General features: G+C 40.4%; 1 protein-coding gene across 1 annotated transcript in view; it reads right to left on the bottom strand.

Moving 5' to 3' along the window:
* The window catches only part of LOC141497082 (uncharacterized), an 857,774-nt gene extending 842,900 nt beyond the window's left edge, over positions 1 to 14,874 (bottom strand). Inside the window, 2 exon segments of the mRNA XM_074199666.1 lie at positions 14,466 to 14,564; positions 14,691 to 14,874. Coding sequence (XP_074055767.1) covers positions 14,466 to 14,564; positions 14,691 to 14,865 — 274 coding nt within the window. The 5' untranslated portion in view covers positions 14,866 to 14,874.
* Between the last annotated feature and the right edge of the window lie 4,502 nt (positions 14,875 to 19,376).

Genomic DNA, 19,376 nt, shown 5'->3' with positions numbered 1-19,376 from the left:
TATAAATTTGTGAGCTATCTCTAAATTTACAAGCTCCAGAGCACTCAAATTCTATTTTTATAAAAATTTTATGGTCATAATTTTAACGTTTTAAACACTGCCTACTGGTTTTTTCCTCCCTCCATTTTTCTTATTTTCATTTTGTTAAGATCAGGGAGATTCAGCAAGGAAATTTCTGGCCAGTTAGCTACCTAAATAATTTTAAAATTTTTTATTGGCAGGGTTAAAATAGATTTTTTTCACCTTTAAATTCTTTTAATAAGTAATTAAATCATTTTTGTCATCAGTAGAGAGAAATCTCTTAAATTGGTTGAAGAGGAACTACCAGTGACTCAAAGCAGAGAGAGGAATTCATCTAGAGGACCACATGACCAATCTCTGGATGAATAGGATTTAGGAGTGATGCCCTAACTCAGCAATAAGCTGTCAAGGCATGTGACCACCCTGGATCCCATATTCTTCTGACCTGAGAAGAAGGCTCATTTTGGTTTTATAGAAAGAAAAAAGATTATTTTTCACTTATATTTGCTTAGGAATAAGTCATCTATTGACAGAGTTAAATTATTAGAAAGTTTTAAAGTAAAATTGGTATGAATTATACTGAATATTCATTTATAAGGGGGAAAAAACTTTAAACCCAGAAATTAATAATTAGAAGAATTGGAAAATTTGCCAAAAACAAATCCCTCAATATTAGTGTTGGCTAAACCAGAAAGAGTCAAAAACAGAAAAAGAAAATTATAGACCAATTTCCCTAATGAATATGGATGCAAAAATCTTAAATAAAATCTTAGCAAAGTGATTACAGCAAGTTATTGCTAGGATAATACATTATGACCAAGCAGATCATATCCCAGGAATGCAGGGTTGGTTCCTTAGGAAAACTGTCAGTATAGACCATATCAATAACAAACCTAACAGAAATCACATTATTACCTCAATAGATATTGAAAAAGCCTTTGACAAAATACAACACCCATTCCTACTAAAAACACTTAGAGAGCGTAGGAAAAAATGGATTGTACCTTAGAATGATAAGAGGTATCTATCTAAAACCATGAACAAGCATTATATGCAATGGGGATAAGCAAGAGGCTTATCAGGGTGAAACAAGGATGCCCATTATCACCACTATTATTCAATGTTATACAGAAATATTAGCTTCAGCAATAAGAAAAAGAAATTGAAGGAATTAGAATTGGGAAGGAAGTAACCAAACTCTTGCTCTTTGCAGATGACATGATGGTATATTAGAGAATCCTAAAAAATGATCTAAAAAACTACTAGAAACAATTAACAACTTTATCAAAGTCACAGGATATAAAATAAACCCCCATGAATCCTCAGTATTTCTATATAGTACTAGCAAGATACAGTAACTAGAACTACAAAGAGAAATCCCATTTAAAATAACTTCAGACAATATAAAATACTTGGGAGTCTACCTGCCAAGGCAGACTCAGAAACTCTGAAAACAACTATAAAACACTTTTCACACAAATAAAATCAGATTTAAATAACTGGGCAAATATCAACTGCTCATGGATAGGCTGAACAAACAAAATAAAAATGACAATTCTACCTAAATTAAACTACTTATTTAGTGCCTTACCAAACTTCCAAAAAACTAATGAGCTAGAAAAAATTACAACTAAATTCATATGAAGAAACAAAAAGTTAAGAATATCAAGGGATTTGATGAAAAAAAGTACAAAAGAAGGTACCTTAACCTTACCAGATCTAAAATTATATTATAAAGCATCAGTCATCAAAACTGTATGGTACTGGCTAAGAAATAGAGCAGTGGATCAGTGGAATAGATTGGGTGCAAAAGAGACAGCAGAAAATGATTATAGTAATCTGCTATTTGATAAATACAAAGAATCCAGTTTCTGGGATAAGAACTCTCTTTGATAAAAACTGCTGGGAAAACTGTAAGTCAATATGGCAGAAACTTGGATTAGACTCACCCTATACCAAGATAAGATCAAAATGGGTAAAGGATTTAGTCATAAAAGACAATATTATAAGCAAACTAGGAGAAGAAAGAATAGTCTTCCAATCCATGGAAAGGGAAGCAATTTATGACCAGGGAAAAGATGGAGAACATCATTAAAAACAAACTAGATCATTTTGATTACATTAAAGAGCTTTTGCACAAACAAAACCACTGTAACCAAGATCAGAAGAAATGTAGTAAATTGGGAAACAATTTTCACAACTAGTATATATAAAGAACTGAGTCAAATTTATAAAAAAGCAAGTCATTTCCAATTAACAAATGTCAAAGGACATGCAGAGGCAATCTGGTGAAGATGAAGAAATCAAAGCTATCCAGTCATTGCTTTAAATCATTACTGATTAGAGAAATGCAAATTAAAGCATCTCTGGGATACCACCTCACACCTCTCAGACTGGCCAATGTGACCAGAAAGGACAGCGATCAATGTTGGAAGGGATATGGGAAATCCGAGACACTAATGCATTGCTGGTGGAGCTGTGAACTGATCCAACCTTTCTGGAGAGCAATCTGGAATTACGCCCAAAAGGCAATAAAAATGTGTATACCCTTTGATGAAACAATACCACTACTGGGTCTATACCTTGAAGAGATCATGCAAAAGGGTAAAAATATCACTTGTAGCAGCCCTGTTTGTGGTGGCAAAGAATTGGAAATCGAGTGAATGTCCATCAACTGGGGAATGGCTTAGCAAACTGTGGTATGTGTATGTCATGGAACATTATTGTTCTATTAGAAACCAGGAGGGATGGGAATTCAGGGAAGCCTGGAAAGATTTGCATGAACTGATGCTGAGCAAGATGAGCAGAACCAGAACACAACATACCCTAAGAGCAACATGGGGATGATGATCAACCTAATGGACTTGCTCATTCCATCAGTGCATCAATCAGGGACAATTTGGGGTATCTGCAATGGAGAATACCATCTGTATCCAGAGAAAGAACTGGGGAGTTTAAATAAAGATCAAAGACTATATACCTTCAATTAAAAAAAAAGTTGTCTTATGTACTACATAATTTTGCTATCTCTAATATTTCATTTTTTCCTCAAGGATATGATTTTTCTCAAAACACATTCAATTTTGATCAATGCATGGCATGAGAACAATGTAAAGACTATCAGACTGCCTTCTCTGGGGGGGGCGGGGAGTATAAAATTCAAAACCTTACCAAAATACAATAGGTAGAAGTTAATATTGTACATAATTGGAAAACAAAATACTTCCCTAATTTTAAAAATTAGTGTTAACTATAGGAAAGACACCTATATAGGCAGAACTCTAATCCATGGGGAAATCTCTCACATCAAATAGCCTCAAAGACAAGCACCTCAGGAATCTAATCCAATTCTTTCAAGGGAAGTTCCTTCAAAGATTGCCACCCCTGGGAATGCCCACAGAGAGATGGGGTCAGATATAAGAAAAGAAATGCATCCTACAGGATCCTCATTGGGACAAGGGTAGATTCTGTCAGGTGATAACTGAAGAAAGAGCTATTAAGCTGTGTAGAGTTTGGTTTGAGAATACAAAAAACTTAGGGGATTGTTTTAGCCAAAGCATGGAATTTTTGATTACGTAGAAAGTTATGAAATTTTACTGAATAATCTCCTAAATAAGCTTAGAACAAATGAACTACTGATATTACTAAATCGTTCATTATTCCCAGTCTTCCTGTGATTATACTTTGGCAAAAAGTCTAGAGGAATGGAACTTTAATCAGCTCTTCTATCCATTACAGAATTCTAAATATAAAAATGCACTTTAAATAGGTGAAGTCAATTGGCAAATTAGACTAAAGGAATCTGCATTTTTACTAAATTACATGTTTTACCATTAAGATTCTAGAACCATAAACATAATTAGGAAACAGAAGAATTAGGCTGACAGCAGAACCCCAGCTACAAGATGGTCATAAGTTCTATACTTACTAAAGAAGACAGGTAAGATCTAAATATCCAAATTTCCTAGAGGAAAACTTTTCAGGTGTCTTGTTATATGTTCGATGTGTCTGTCTTGTAAACAATGAAACAAAGTTTAGGAACAGTGGGTTCTTTACTTTAGATAGAAAGAGACCTTAAACAGTTAAATCTTTAAGAGCATAGGAAATATAACTGTTGACTGTACTATGCTATTCATGCTTTGTGTTAATACATAAATAATACATGATAATAATAAAAAAAAAACTAACAGGTCTTTTTTACCAATGCCTTTTCTTTTGGCATGATCAATCAAATGAAACAAGATGTTATAAAAAAAAATCTTAAAAGAGAACAAATCTCTCTATTTCTAACACTGGCTATGTTGGAAATTGAAGAGATAAAAGACATACAGAAACTAATTGAAAACATAAGATATTAAGAAAGACTGGAAACCAACTTTGTGAAAAAAGGAATAATCAAACTTCTTTCACTTCTGAATGATCATCTGGGTGTCTTTATAAAAGATTTTGATGAGTTTTGGGGAAACTACTGAACTGAAGATTAAATAAAACGAGCAATAAAAAACAATAAAATTCACAGATCAGTTATTCCTTAAAAGAAACCTTTAAAAAGACTAGGGGGTGGCTAGGTGGCTTAGTGGATAAAGCACTGGCCCCGGAGTCAGGAGTTCCTGGGTTCAAAGCTGGCCTCAGACACTTAATAATTACCTAGCTGTGTGGCCTTGGGCACGCCACTTAACCCATTGCCTAGCAAAAACCTAAAAAAAAAAAAAAGACTAGGGATTGATTTAAAGCTAAAGTGTGAATTTTTAAGTCTCATCTTATTAGTCATGAGATATGTTTAGGAGAGATTCAAAGACATAGGAATTCAGGGAAATGATAAAATAAGAAAAACTTAGGAATAGTATAGGAAAACTTATAAGCTTAAAACTCAGAATTTTAAAAGTAAACATTTGCTAACCCTCAAAAAGTTACAGCTAACCAATCTCTAAGTCTGCAGTCAATCTGTGAAATTTAATTTTAGTATAAAAAAGGTATACTTGAAAACTATATTTAAAATTGGAATGCATTTATTGCAGGAAGGAATTGTTATTATTAGAAGAAAAAATAAGGAATTTTTAGACCATCTTCAGAAAAATATGTAGAATTGGAGTTCATCTACTCTTCTGCTGATTGTGGTTTTTAAACAACTGACCTGAGGATACCAAGCAAATCTTGTTTAGGGATTCCAGATTAAAGCTGAATCCCAAAGTGCTCCCAGAAAAAAAATCATTTTGAAATCAGAAAGCAATCAAGGGGGAAATAAAATAATGGATTACAGTTTAAAGCAACTGTTTAAATAATTAGAAACAGTAAAACTTTTGTTAAAATCAATTGGTTAAGGAACGATGGAATTCAGGGAAGCCAAGGATTTGCATGAACTGATGCTGAGCAAGAGGAGTAGAACCAGAAACACCCTAACAGCAACATGGGGGGTGATGACCAACTTTGATGGACTTGCTCATTCCATCTGTGCAACAACCAGGGACAATTTTGATCTGTCTTCGATGGAGAATACCATCTGTATTGCAGAGAAAGAATTATGTACTTTGAACAAAGACCAAAGACTATTACCTTCAAATTAAAAATAAAAGAACCATTATCTTATTATGTAATTTTACTATCGTATACTTTATTTTTCTTCCTTGAGGATATGATTTCTCTGTCAGCACATTCAACTGAGATCAGTGTATAACATGGCCCAGTGTAAAGATTAGAAGAATGTCTTCTGTGGGGGGTGGGGGGAGGAAAACAAGAATGGGGGAAAAATTGTAAAACAAAATAAATAAAATCTTTCAAAAAAAAAAGAAATCAATTGGTTAGTGAATAGAAGTTCAAACTGTATAACAAGATTATAGTAAACTAGGGAATTATTGAAGATAGAATTAAAAAGAATATTAAAAAAGATACAGGAATAAATTAAGTAATTACACACCTAATAGAGGGTATTCAGATTAAAAAGATCTAATTAAAATAAACATATAGCTCATAAAGATATAAAAACTGAAATTTTGAGCAAGAAAAGCAGAACTTCCAAATGATTTAAAAAACAAAATAAATGTACTTAATTTTGAGTGGTTTACCTATCAGATTATGGTTTTTCACTGCTAGTCAGATGAAATAAGCCTTTCCAGCCTCCAGAAGAGGTTGACTTTGAGAAGATGGATGATTAATTCTCTGGGATCATCCTACCTGAAATCTGTGACACCCTACAATGAGGACTTGTGCTGAGTGAGTTTCTTGGGAGTCTATTTGTCTATCACTTACCAAAAAACTATGTAATTGTAAAGAAATTGGTATGAAATGTGCATTTGTAACTGAAGATATTCCATTTCCTTCTGGGTACAGCATTCCCCAGCTATCTACAGTGGACCCCATCCCTATCACACTGGCAAGCCTCACCTGGGCTCTTTCACTTCCCTCTCCCCAACTCCACAAAAGCCATTGCTTTGGAGGGCTCCACGCCTTACCCAGGGCCTTATACTACAGGAATTAAGTAAGTAGAAGAAAGAAGGAATAATGTTGTATGGGGAAATTAGGGAAGTTGAGATTCAATTGAAAAGTAGAGAGACTTGGAGTTTGTACCAACAAAGAACAGATTCAGGGCTAGAGGGTAAAGCATTGGGAGTTTAGAAAAGGATAAGAATATCCAAAAAAGCTTCATAAAATGAATAAAGGATTCTCTCTTTGTTCTCATTTTTTTTTATTTCTAAGGAACTTTTAAAAATTTTTTTTCTCATTTTAATTGGAATATATTTATTGCAGATTTCATTTATCATGCTAAAAGATTAGTAATTTTAAAAAATTTAAAGGAATAGATTGCAAAGAAAGAGATCATTAGCATAGATTAGGTGCATGCAGCTCCTGGGATAAGAGCTCACTCTGATAAAAACTGCTGAGAAACCTGGAAGATAGTATGACAGAAACCAGGCATAGACCAAGATCTCATAACTATACCAAGAAAAGGTTGAAATGGATACAGGATTTAGACATAAAAGATGACATCATAAACCAATTAGGAGAACAAAGAATAGTTTACCTATCAGATTATGGAAAGGGGAGCAGTTTATAACTACAGAATAGATAACATTATGAAATGAAAACTGGCTAATTTTACTTACACTAAATTTAAAGGTTTTAGCCCAAATAAAACCAACGTAACCAGGATTAAAAGGAAGGCAGTAAGTTGGGAAACAATTTTACAACTAGTGTTTCTGACAAAGGACTTATTTCTAAATGAGACAAATCTATAATAATATAAGTCATTTCCCAATTGATAATGGTCAATGGATATGAAAAGGCAAATTTCAGGTAAAGAAATTAAAGTTTCTTCCCAGATGGATGAGACAAAAGAAAAGTAACAAGACAGAATGTTTTTCTTAAAGGAATAAGCAGGAAGCTCCTTATGAGCATGTAACCACAGGTGAGACTAGGAGCAAAAAATGGACTAACTACCTCAATCCTTACAATTAGATTGGAAGGAAGAGCAGGGACAGATGAATGGGTGAAAGGATCCACCCTCCCAGCTGCCTAGAGAACACCAGTTGAGGCCCCAGCTCCTTTTGGTAACCTTGTAGGGTGAGTGGGGATTGGCAGGACCATTAAAAGCCCCAACTCCCACCCCATAGATGTGGAGGCTGGTCTAAGGGCACCACCTTCCTTGCTCTGGAACCTCACCGTGTTCTCCCCTCCAGTTTTTCAACCTGTCTACCATTTTACTTTAAAAGATGGTCTGACAGAGGGAGGAGAGATTTGGTGGGGCTGAAGATTGGGGCTTGACCTCTCACCTACCATTCACTAGGCCCAAAAGGTGGAAAGAGGGGAGAGAGATTTCTCTGAAATTTTCTCAAGCCCCCCCCCCCCGCCCTCAAATAACCCCTTTCTTGGGGGATCATTTTGCTATGTGGGGAGAGGAGGTGGTGCAGGAACCCCTCCCCCATCAGGCTCTCCTGGTCCTGAGGGAACTCCCTTTGGACAAATCCCCCTCCCCCCACACCCTCCAGTGGCCCTCCTAGTAAACCCATTTTGATTTTTAAAAAAATCTACCTCTTAGCAAAACAATAGAAAAATTAGATAGTGGCAATTCCACAGACTGTAGATTGGGGTGGGGGAGGGACTGGGGGAAAGATTTCTTTTTTTTCCAAAGAGAAAAAATATTACCTTAAAAATACTTTCCAAAAATATAAAAACCAAAAAAAAGAGACATTTTTCCAATATCCAATAGACTGTCTACATTCCCCCAGTGATTTTTTTCCTCTCCCTTAAATACATTTCAATCTTCTGCAACTTTCCCCCACCCATTCCCCACTCTGAAGATATTCCATTTCCTTCTGGGTACAGCATTCCCCAGCTATCTACAGTGGACCCCACCCCTATCACACTGGCAAGCCTCACTTGGGCTCTTTCACTTCCCTCTCCCCAACCCCACAAAAGCCATTGCTTTGGAGGGCTCCACGCCTTACCCACCACTGCGCCCGTAAGGGGGGGAGGGACTTTTTTTAATGTAATATTTTTTGTGTAGTAAAACTTTTCTTTGCAACTTCATATATAGCAATGTAAACTAACTCTGGCAGGTAATACCTAAAAAAAAATGCCTGAATCCCACACAGGATTCCTCCACTTCATTTATGAAAAAATACACAATTCCTACAACTACCATTGATAACATCCTGGCCTTGGCAAAAAATAACACAGGCCATGTACCATGCCTTCCTACCCCTACTCTCATGAATGCTCCATGTCATTGCTCCCTCCTTAGTAGAGAAAATAATTTTTAAGAAAGGGTTGGGGGTGGAGTGGGGCTTGTAGTTTTGAATGTGTCTCAACTTAAGTGCTACCCTCTTTCTATGTGGTTGTATTGCCGTGGGAAGTTGTACTTGACTCTAAATGACCTTTCTTTCTGATTGTACCCTCTGCTTTAACCCTGTCCTTTACTCTGTCCTCTGGGGAGGTGGGGCAGCTGGTTCAGACTTTTGGAGTTTGTTCTTTTGATTTATGTGGGCTCTAGTTTTCTTTCCAGTGAAGGTTGTTTTAGCCACAAACCGCTTTACTCCACTGTTTCCATTTCAAAATAAAAAGAAACTTATACTGACAAAAAAAAAAAAGAAATTAAAGTTTCATATAAAGATCCTCTAAAACAACTCTGAGGAGCTACCTCACATCTTTCAGATTGGTCCATATGACTGAAAAGGAAAACCACTATTGGAAGGGATAATGGGAAATAATGTTTTGTCCTTCATTTTCTTTTTCTTTTATTTTATTTAAGGCAATGGGTTGGGTGACTTGCCCAAGGTCACATAACTAGTCAATTATTAAGTGTCTGAGGCCAAATTTGAACTCAGGTCCTCCTGACTCCTGGACCAGTGTTCTATCCACTGCACCACTTAGCAGTCTTTTATTGTCAAAGAACACCATGACATCAGGAAGGTGATGCCATGACAAGCATATGATATTGGATTTGAGTGAGGGGGTACTGTGGTAGGTCACCAGCCTCCAGAATCATCTGAGTCCAGTGGCCAGATATGAATCAGGACGAATGGAGATGGCCCTGGATGCAAGACAATCAGGGTTAAATGACTTGCCCAAGGTCATAGAGCTAGCACGAGTCAAGCATCTGATTCAAACTCCTGTCTTCCTGACCATGCTCTATTCACTGTACCCTGAACTGCCCCAATATGGGAAAACTGGAACTTTATGTACCACTGACAGAGTTGTGACTAATTCAACCTTTCTGGAAAGCAGTTTGAAATTATGCCCAAAAGGCAATAAAAATGTGCATCCCCTTTGATCTGGTAATATCACTACTAGGTCTGTATCCCAAAGAGATCACACAAAAAGATAATCTACAAGTAGGAAAATACTAATAACAGCTCTTTCTGTAGTGGCAAAAAATTGGAAATTAAGGGAATGCCCATTAATTGGGGAATGGCTAAACAACTTGTGGTATATGAATGTGATGAAACACTTTGTTCTACAGAAATCATGAGGGATGGGACTTCAGAACAGCCTGGAAAGACTTGCATGAACTGATGCTGAGTGAAATGAGCAGAACCAGAAGAACATTATACACATTAACAACAAAGGGTGATGATCAATTTTGATGGACTTGAACATTTCAGCAGTACAATAATCAAAGACAATTCTAAAAGAGTTATGATGGAAAATACCATCCATATCCAGAGAAGTAATTGTGGAGTTTAAATGAAGACTAAAGTTTACTATCTTCAAATTTAAAAGTTGTCTTATATATAGTATGTCTTTTTTTTGCTCTGAATTTTTTCCCTCATTAGGATTGACTTTTCTTTCACAACATAATTAATATGGATATATTAAGTTTGGATACTTAAGTTTGGATATACATATGTAGTTTATATTAGATTGCCTTCCATCAGGAAGAGGGGGGAGGAGAGGGAGTAAGAGAGGAAAAATGTAAAATTACAAATCTTGCAAAAAAATGACTGTTGAAAACTATCATTGCATGTAGTTGGAAAAATAAATAAAATATTTTCTTTTTCCTTTTTTCAAGGCAGTGGGGTTAAGTGGCTTGCCCAAGGCCACACAGCTAGGTGATTATTAAGTGTCTGAGGTCGGATTTGAACACAGGTCCTCCTGACTCCAAGGCCGGTGCTCTATCCACTGCGCCACCTAGCTGCCTCCATAAAATATTTTAAAATTTAAAAAAGAACTAGGGGTGGCTAGGTGGCGTAGTGGATAAAGCACCAGCCCTGGAGTCAGGAATACCTGGTTCAAATCCGGTCTCAGACACTTAATAATCTCCTAGCTGTGTGGCCTTGGGCAAGCCACTTAACCTTGTTTGCCTTGCAAACCGCCCCCCCAAAAAAAGAACTAAAAAAATAAAAGAATTGATTTGGCTCTTTAGATAACTCAAAGAAACAAAGAGGCAGTAATGGGAAGTTGGGAATATCATCATGAACTTTTTGTTAATATAAGCCAACCAAAAATAATGGAACTTCATGCAAAATGAAGTTTAGTTATTGTCACTAGCCATTCTAAATCAAAATTGACTAGACTGAAAATATCATAATGGTAGTAGAGAATCTAATCAGCCCTTACATGTACAAAGGAAATAATAAATATTTATACCTATCTTCCAGGGCTACTAGGAGAAAAAGATCACTGTGAAATGCTTAACCCAGTGCCTGGTTCATGTAAAGGATAAGCACTGTAGTTTTCAGACTTTGGTAGAATACAACCAAATGCTATTCCATTTACAGGTTCTTTTTCTAACGGGCATGGACTGTTAACAAATTGAGAAATTGTGGACTAACCTATTTTTTTAAAGTAATCCTTAAAGACTTAAGCAACTTTCAAGACAGAAAAAAGCCTGACACACAGTAGGGACTACATAAGCTCCTTTGATTAGCATGAAAATGCCAGGGATGCTTGGATAAATGACTTGCTGTTAGGAGAAAAGCCTGGTGAAGTCCTCTGAGAAGAGTTTTGTGAGGTTTCTTGGCATGGGCCCCGCTGACAGGGTGCTGTGAAACTAGAGAGCACTGCCACCTGAGAAATGCAGGTCTCTCCTACTCAAAGGAGAGAAATGAAATGTTTGAAGAGTAAATGGATGTCATTTGGAATCACCTTCCAATGATAGCGTTTTGAACCAACTATTCCCTCTATAGGAACTTGTAAAGGAGTGGCAACAGCAATAAGAGGTTAAACAGATCTCTTGGGTCTAGATGATTAAGGAAAGGAAGTCACAGTTCTGGGGGGGGGGGGGAGAAGGGGAGGGGTCAGTGTGTCATATAAGGAATAAAAAATTTAATTAACAAAAATAGATTACTCCAGACATCATCCCAATGGAACTTGCATGATAGCTACCTACAAGTCACAATCACTGGTAGCTGTCTGCTAACTTGTACCCCACTTTCAACAATTGTGAATAAAGATTATTTTAATGCTTGTCAGTCCTTGACCAATGTTAAACTTCTCCCAAGTTATGAAGTCACAGCTCCCTTTTTTAACTGAATTTTTAGCAAGAAAATTGTGCCTAGTTATGACCTCCTTGACTACATGGACTCTGATTACATTGTATTCTAGAAATGGTCTGATATTCTCCCTTTGGTTTTACCTGAAGAGGGGTGGAGGGTGGGAAAATGATAGTTATAGATATGATTTGTGAATATTTGAAAAATTCTAGATAAGATTTTGAATCTAATATGAGAAAAAAATAACAATTATCTAGCCCTGAGCTGACCCTCCATGAAGCTGCTGGTTCATCATTCAAGAGATATGCCACATGCCACAGGGTACATGGCTGTTCCTGGGAAAGTCAAGAGAATGACCTTGCAAAGGTGAAGACAGGATTCTTGTGACCTATCCCCATCTTGGTAAATAAGACATTTCCCCCCTGGTTAATTCTGAGGCTGGCTCAGACCATGCAGTAACGCAATTGGCTGCCTGTGGCTCATATATAAAATCAAACAGCACTATTGATAAGGGCAAGTATACAATAAAACAAAGTTAGATTACCTAATGTTAAGAAAATGGGAAAAGCCAAGTATTATTACCACCTGGATATTGAACATATCTTCAGGGCAAACAAGGTAAATTATCAGTAACTTAGTTGATGTCCACTATCTTGAAATTGGCTATTCTGTGTATTCTTGAGAAGTGCAATTATTTTGACAACTTTCAAATTAAATTCAGCTGTGTATCACGGCGTCCTCATTTTATTTAAAAGTTTATTGTTATTACTTTATTTCATATTTATATATAATATATACCAGTTGTCTATTACAATAGATATTATATATTATTTTATACTAAAAAACTATAGTTAATAGTTTCCTAGCAAAATCTCATCCTCTAGCAAGAGTGAAAATTTTTCAATTGGTTTTTAAAAATTTGGGTTCAGATTTAAAATTTTTCAGTTGTTATTTGAATTTGCCACTGATCTAGCGATGTTCATATTAGTGCTACTAAGGGCTGAGTTGGCTCTCATTACCTGACCTAGTTATTGTCATATCAAACTAGAATTATAGTAAGATCTATTTTTGTTAGAGATTTTTAACAGAGAAAGGAATCTCTGCATATACACTAGAAGTTGCTCTGAAGCCCCACTCCTTCCAGTATCCTTAAAAGGAGAGATCTCCAGAAGACTACGGCACCTCATCACACGACATTTCAGAGACTGTATGAGTTGGAACGAGTAAGTGAGACACCTTCACCATCATCATCATCATCCCCTCCATAAATGGTTCCTTGTCCATCTGTTCCTGAACGTGCAGTGACTGAGATCTTGAATCCTCCTTTTCAGTCTCCTACTTTGGTTTTTGCTCCATCGCCGCCAACGACTGAAAATTTCTTTGTTTATGGTATTGAAAATAAGAAAGACCTTACCTTTAAAAGGCCAAAGTCTCTCACTGCCTCCAGGGCTATCTTCCTATTGTCCTGACCTGTATCTGGCCACGGCACCCCCCTCACTCCAATCCAATTCACTTAGACGCCATGACACCACCTCCCTGATGCTGTGATCCTCTTCCAGACCAAAGAAGAAACAACGTCGTCATCAATTGCTCTTCTACCTCCTCATCTTTCCTCCTAATCCCTCCCCAAGGCCACAACTCCTGTTATTGTAGAGAGCAACACCATCCTCAGGCTCCCAGGCGCAAAAGCTGGAAACCACGTTCCTCTCCTCACTATTTCTCATTCCCATATTGAATGTGTTGCTTAGGCCTGTCATTTGTCATAGCTTTTCCACCTTCCCCCCTTCTTTTCTGATTCATGGCCACTTCCCTGGTGCAGGCCTTCATTGACTCCTGCCTGCCTTAATGCAATAATGGCTAAATGGTAAAACAGCCTGCCGCAAAATCCGATCGAATGGTCATTCCAGACCCTAAGTGCAGATCCGACCAGGGAAGCCAACTACTCAGTGAATTCCAGGAGCTCTGAGACCTCTATGATCACATACAAAGCATTGGTTATAGGCTTGAGTCAGAAGACTCATCTTCCTGAGTTCCAATCTGACCTCAGACATTTACTAGGTGTGTGACCTTGGGCAGGTCACTTGTCTCCCTTTCCTCATCTGCAAAATGAGCTGGAAAAGGAATGGCAACCTGCCAAGAAAGCTCACAGGAGCCAAGGGGCGTCAGGCAGGCTGGGATGAAAACCAACCGCAACATTTTGCTCCCGAACCTCTCACGGCCCCCTCCTCTCCGGTATTCTTGGAGCTTACTCTCTTGTGCACGTTCCCTTCGTGGGCGCCGGCCTGCCACCCGCTCCCTGCCACCCGCTCCCTGCCACCCGCTCCCTGCGGCCCCCTCCTCGGTGCCCCGGCCTCCCTGCCTTGCTCCCCATCCCGGCTCTCCTGGAGGACAGCTTCTGGCCTCTCTCTGCAGCCCTGGCAGCCGGGCACGGGAGCGAGGGGGGCGTCGCTGCGCCCCGGGCCTGGAGGGGGGGATCCGGCCCCCCAAGGAGAGCGCCCCGCCCCGCCCCCCGCTCACCTGCGTCGGGGCTCCGGGGGGGCCCTGCGCCCGGCCTCCAGGGGGCTTCGCCTTGCTCCAGCTGCCGGATCACATCCGGTTTGGACCCTGCGAGACCTGCTGGGGGATGGGAAAGGGCTGAGGGGCGGGTCCGGGGCGGGGGGCTGCCCGCGGGGGGGGGGCCGACTCCTCCCGCCCCGCCCCGCCTCCCCTCCCCCCGCGGGGCGGGGGCCCCCCGACCCTCACCCAGGCACGCCAGGTTGCGGTAGTTCTCCAGCATCACCTCCCGGTACAGCTCCCTCTGCTCCCCGTCCAGGTCCGTCCACTCCTCCCAGGTGAAGTCCACGGCCACGTCCTTGAAGGTCACGGACCCCTGCGGGAGCCAAGCCACGTGAGCGGGCGGCGGCGCCCCCTCCCCCATCCTCGGCCCCGCGCGGGGCGGGGCGGGGCGCGGAGCGAGTGGGCCCGGGGGCGGCGCGACCCTCGCCCCCGGAGCGGCCGAGGCGGGGCCGGGCGGGGCGCTCACCTGGCGGGGCGGGGCTCTCAGGTGGGAGGTGGGGGTCATGCTCCCCGTCGCCGCCGCTGATTGGGCCGCGCGCCTGGGCCCGCTCGGGGGGGGCCAATGGGAGGGAGGGTCCGCGGAGGAGGCGGGGCCTGGCCCGGCCCAGCGCCCGGCGGCCACGGCGCAGGCGCGGCCCGACCCGGCCGGCGGCCCCCCGGCTCCCGCGGCCCGCGGCTCCCCGGCGGTCCCTTCCGCTGTGGCCGCTGCCGCGGCCGGCCGCACCCGCGCCTCCCCTCGCGGCGGCCCGGGACGGGACGCGGGACCCGAGCGGAGCTCGGCCGACGGAGGGTGGAGCTGCGGGAGCGGAAGTGACGACGCACGGCCGCGGCCCTGCGCTCCCCGGCCTGGCGGGGGCCTCAGCCTCGGGCTGGGCGGGCAGAGGTTTCTGGGACTTGTAGGCGGCGTCCGTGGCCGGAGGGGAGCGCAGCGTTCTGCGCTTGCGCCCGCCCAGCCGGGTCCTTCCGTGGGAAGTGCGCGAGGCCTTCTGGGAACCGTAGTTCTCCCCGGACGGGGGCAGGGGAGAAGGCCACGTGCGCTTTTTCCCTTTCTCCCCACTCCCGCCTCCTCCTCCTCCTCCCCGCCCGGTGAGCGGCCGCCGGGGCTGGGAGGGGGCGGGGCCTCGCGGCCCCTCCCTCAGGCCCGCCCCTCCCCCTCCCCTGAGGAGGCGCCTCGACCCTTCTGAGTTCAAGTGTAGCCACTTAACGGGTGAGGAGGACGTGTGTCCTTCGGCCTTGAAGGTCAGGGAGGTGATGCCATGCCGAGCATGGCAGCTGGGGGCTGTGCCAAGACACCAGCCTCCCCAGGAATGCCCCAGAGTGACAGGAGATGGCTTCAGTGACTTACCAAGGTCAAGTCCGAACCCAGGTCCTCCTGGCCGCAGGGCACCCGGCTGTCACAGAATGAGGATGACCACACCCCAACCCCCCCCCCCGTGGTTGTCAAAGTGAAATGGGGTTTTTTTTTACTTTATTATTCATGGGTCTTTTCATTTCTTTCTTTTTTTTTTAGTCTATATCCATATTTATTCATTTATTTTTTGCAGCATGGCTAATTTATGTTTTTATTTTTTTATTAAAGATTTTATTTTGAGTTTTACAATTTTCTCCCATTCGTATTTTTTATCTCTTTTTTTAGGTTTTTGCAAGGCAGTGGAGTTAAGTGGCTTGCCCAAGGCCACACAGCTAGGTAATTAGTAAGTTTCTGAAGCCGAATTTGAACTCAGGTCCTCCTGACTCCAGGGCGGGTGCTCTATCCGCTGCCACCTAACTGCCCACATTTTCCCCCATTCTTGCTTCCCTCCCCCTCACACACACAGACAGCAATCTGTTAGTCTTTCCATTGTTTCCATGGTAACATTGATCTCAGTTGAATGTGATGAGAGAGATTACAGCCTTAAGGAAAAATGAAATATAAGAGAGACCAAAATGACATAACAAGATAACAGCTTTCTTTCCTGAAATTGAAGGTAATAGTCTCAAAGTGACATGCTAACCGTGGCAACATTTGTCAGTATAGATCTGTTTGTTCCAGACTCAATCATTGGTCTTCTGACTTTTGTTACTATTTCATAAATTACTCTTTTTTTTAATTTATTTTTAACATTTTTTTAAAATTTGGAGTCCCAGATGCTCTCTTCCCCCACCCCTGAAAAATCATGAGATTAATTATATATGTGTTTTAGAAGTTCTTAAACTCAGCCCCATAAACTTTTTTTTTTTTAGGTTTTTTGCAAGGCAAATGGGGTTAAGTGGCTTGCCCAAGGCCACACATCTGGGTCATTAAGTGCCTGAGGTCGCATTTGAACCCAGGTACTCCTGACTCCAAGGCCAGTGCTTTATCCACTAAGCCACCTAGCCGCCCCCCCCATAAACTTTTAATTTTTAAAATATTTTATTTTTATCAAAATATATAAAAAATCTTTTTTATTATTCTTTAAAAATTTTTTAACCATAATTTTTAAAGCTAAAAATGAAATGACAGAAAGTTAGTTTTATCCATGAAGTTTTATTCTCTAGTATCTTACCCAATCTATGGGTGGATAATATCATTAAAGATACCAACCCTGATACAAAATTTTGGGGACATTTTATACAGAAACGACAAAGAAGCATAAAACTGAGTTTGGCAACCAATGAGATTTCATATAGATGACATCATTCCACATTATGATCCTCTCACAAATTATACTATTTGCTTCAAATTCCTATTGATAAGAATCCCACTTAGACTGGAAAGGGAATGTTTACACACCACCATTGGGTTGCTCTCTCCTCATCCAAGATGTCTCTTTTCTTGTGGCTTGTTGACTAAGGTAAAGGAAATTATTAGTACTATTACAAAGCTGGCCAAGTAGTACTGACACAGACCAAGTCAACAAACAGATGGAAAAGACAGGTCTTGGCATATTTACACTCAGAGACAGCATTCAGATTTATAATTATTAGCTGAAGACTGAGAAACTTTTTTTAATTAGAAATATAAAAAAAGACTTAGACAATTTTAAGGTCCAGATTCTTTCAATCACTCATTCCCCTTCCCCCTTATTGAGAAGACAAGCAATTCGATATAGGTTATACATGTGCAGTCACATTTCCAAATTAGTCATGATGGAAAACAATACATAAAAAACAAAGTTGAAATTTTAGAATGCTTCAATCTGCATTCAGACTTGAGCAGTTCTTTCTCTGGAGGCAATGGCCCTTTCCATCATACATTCTTTGACATTGACCCAGATCATTGTATTGCGTTAAATAACTGAATCATTCACTACTGCTCATCCTCTAGTATTGCGACTACAGAATGTTCTGGTTCTGCTTACTTCACTTTACTTCAATCTTTCTAGTTTTTTTCTGTTCATCATTTCTTATATCAAGACCACAGACCACAACATCAGCTGTTCCTTAATTGGTAGGCATCCCTTCAATTGCCAATTCTTTGCCACCATAAATTGCTGCCGCAAATATTTTTGCACAAATGTCCTTCCCTCCTTCTCCTTGCCCTCCACTTTTTAAATCTTTTGGGGATTTAGACCTGGTGGTGGTTTTGCAGAATCAAATGGCATGCATAGTTGTATAGTCATTTGCTGGTAATTCCAAATTGCTCTCTGGAATTGGATCAGTTCACAACTCCATCATTGCATTATTATTTTTCCATATCCTCTCCAGTATTTGTCATTTTCCTTTTTGTCATATTAATCAAACTGAAGCAGGATCTCAGAGTTGTTTTCATTTGCATTTCTCTAATCACTAGCGATTTAGAGCCTTTTTCATGTGACTATTGATAAATTCATTTCTTCTTTTGAAAACTGCCTGTTCAGAGGCAACTAGGTGATGAGGTAGAATAAACCCTGGAGTCAGAAGGACCCAAGTTCAAATCCAGCTTTGATACTTGCTAGCTGTGTGACCTTGGACAACTCACTTAACTCCATAGACTTGTAAAAACCTAAAAGAAAAGAAAAGAAAAAATCCTGTTCATATCCTTTTAAGCATTTATTAATCAGGGAATAGCTTGTGTTCTTATAAATTTAACTTAGTTCTCTATATGTTTGTGAAATGGGGTCTTTATCAGAGAAATTTTAAATTTTGTTTCCCAGTTATGATTATTTCCCTTCATTCTCTATTTCTCCCATTTATCTTTCTTTTCACCTTTCATCCCTTCCCTCCTTAAAAATGTTTTGCTTCTGACCACAGCTACTTCCAATCTGCCCTCCTTTCTTTTATCATCCCCCCTTCTCTTTACCCCCTCCTATCCTTCTTTCCTCTAGGGTAAATATATTTCTTCATACAATTTAGTGTGGAGGTTATGCCCTCTCAATTCCAATGAGAATAAAGTACACTGTCTCCCCCACACACACACACCACTTATTCTCCCCTATCTTGTCCAGTATTAATGTTCTTTTGTGCCTGTTTTTTTACATTTTAAAATTTTATTTTATTTTTAATTTTTCCCCAGCTACATGCAAAAACAAGTTCAACATTTACTTCCAAAACCTTTGAGTTCCAAATTCTCTCCCTTCTTCCCACCCCACTCCCCCCTATTGAGAAAGTGTTACCTGGTGTAGATTTAAAATGTGTAGCCATGCAGCACATTACTACAGCAGTCCTGTTGTAAAAGTAAACATAACTCTCTTCCCCCGAAGAAGGAGAAACCTCAAGAAAAATAAAGTGGTAAAAAGTGTGCTTCAGCCTGTGTTCAGACACCGTGGGCTCCATCTCTGGGATGGATCACATTCTCCATCATAAGTCCATCAGAGAAGTCACCTCAATGTGTTTTCCCACATCACTATTACTAATTGTATTCTCCTCCATTCTGTTCCCCCCCCCCATTTATCCTGTTCTCTCACTCCTTTCACCCAGTCCCTCCTCAAAAGC

Source organism: Macrotis lagotis, chromosome X (genome assembly GCF_037893015.1).
Source record: "Macrotis lagotis isolate mMagLag1 chromosome X, bilby.v1.9.chrom.fasta, whole genome shotgun sequence".
Lineage (NCBI taxonomy): Eukaryota > Metazoa > Chordata > Mammalia > Peramelemorphia > Peramelidae > Macrotis > Macrotis lagotis.
The sequence above is the reverse complement of the archived record's forward strand: the minus strand, read 5'-3'. Positions and strand labels throughout refer to the sequence as shown.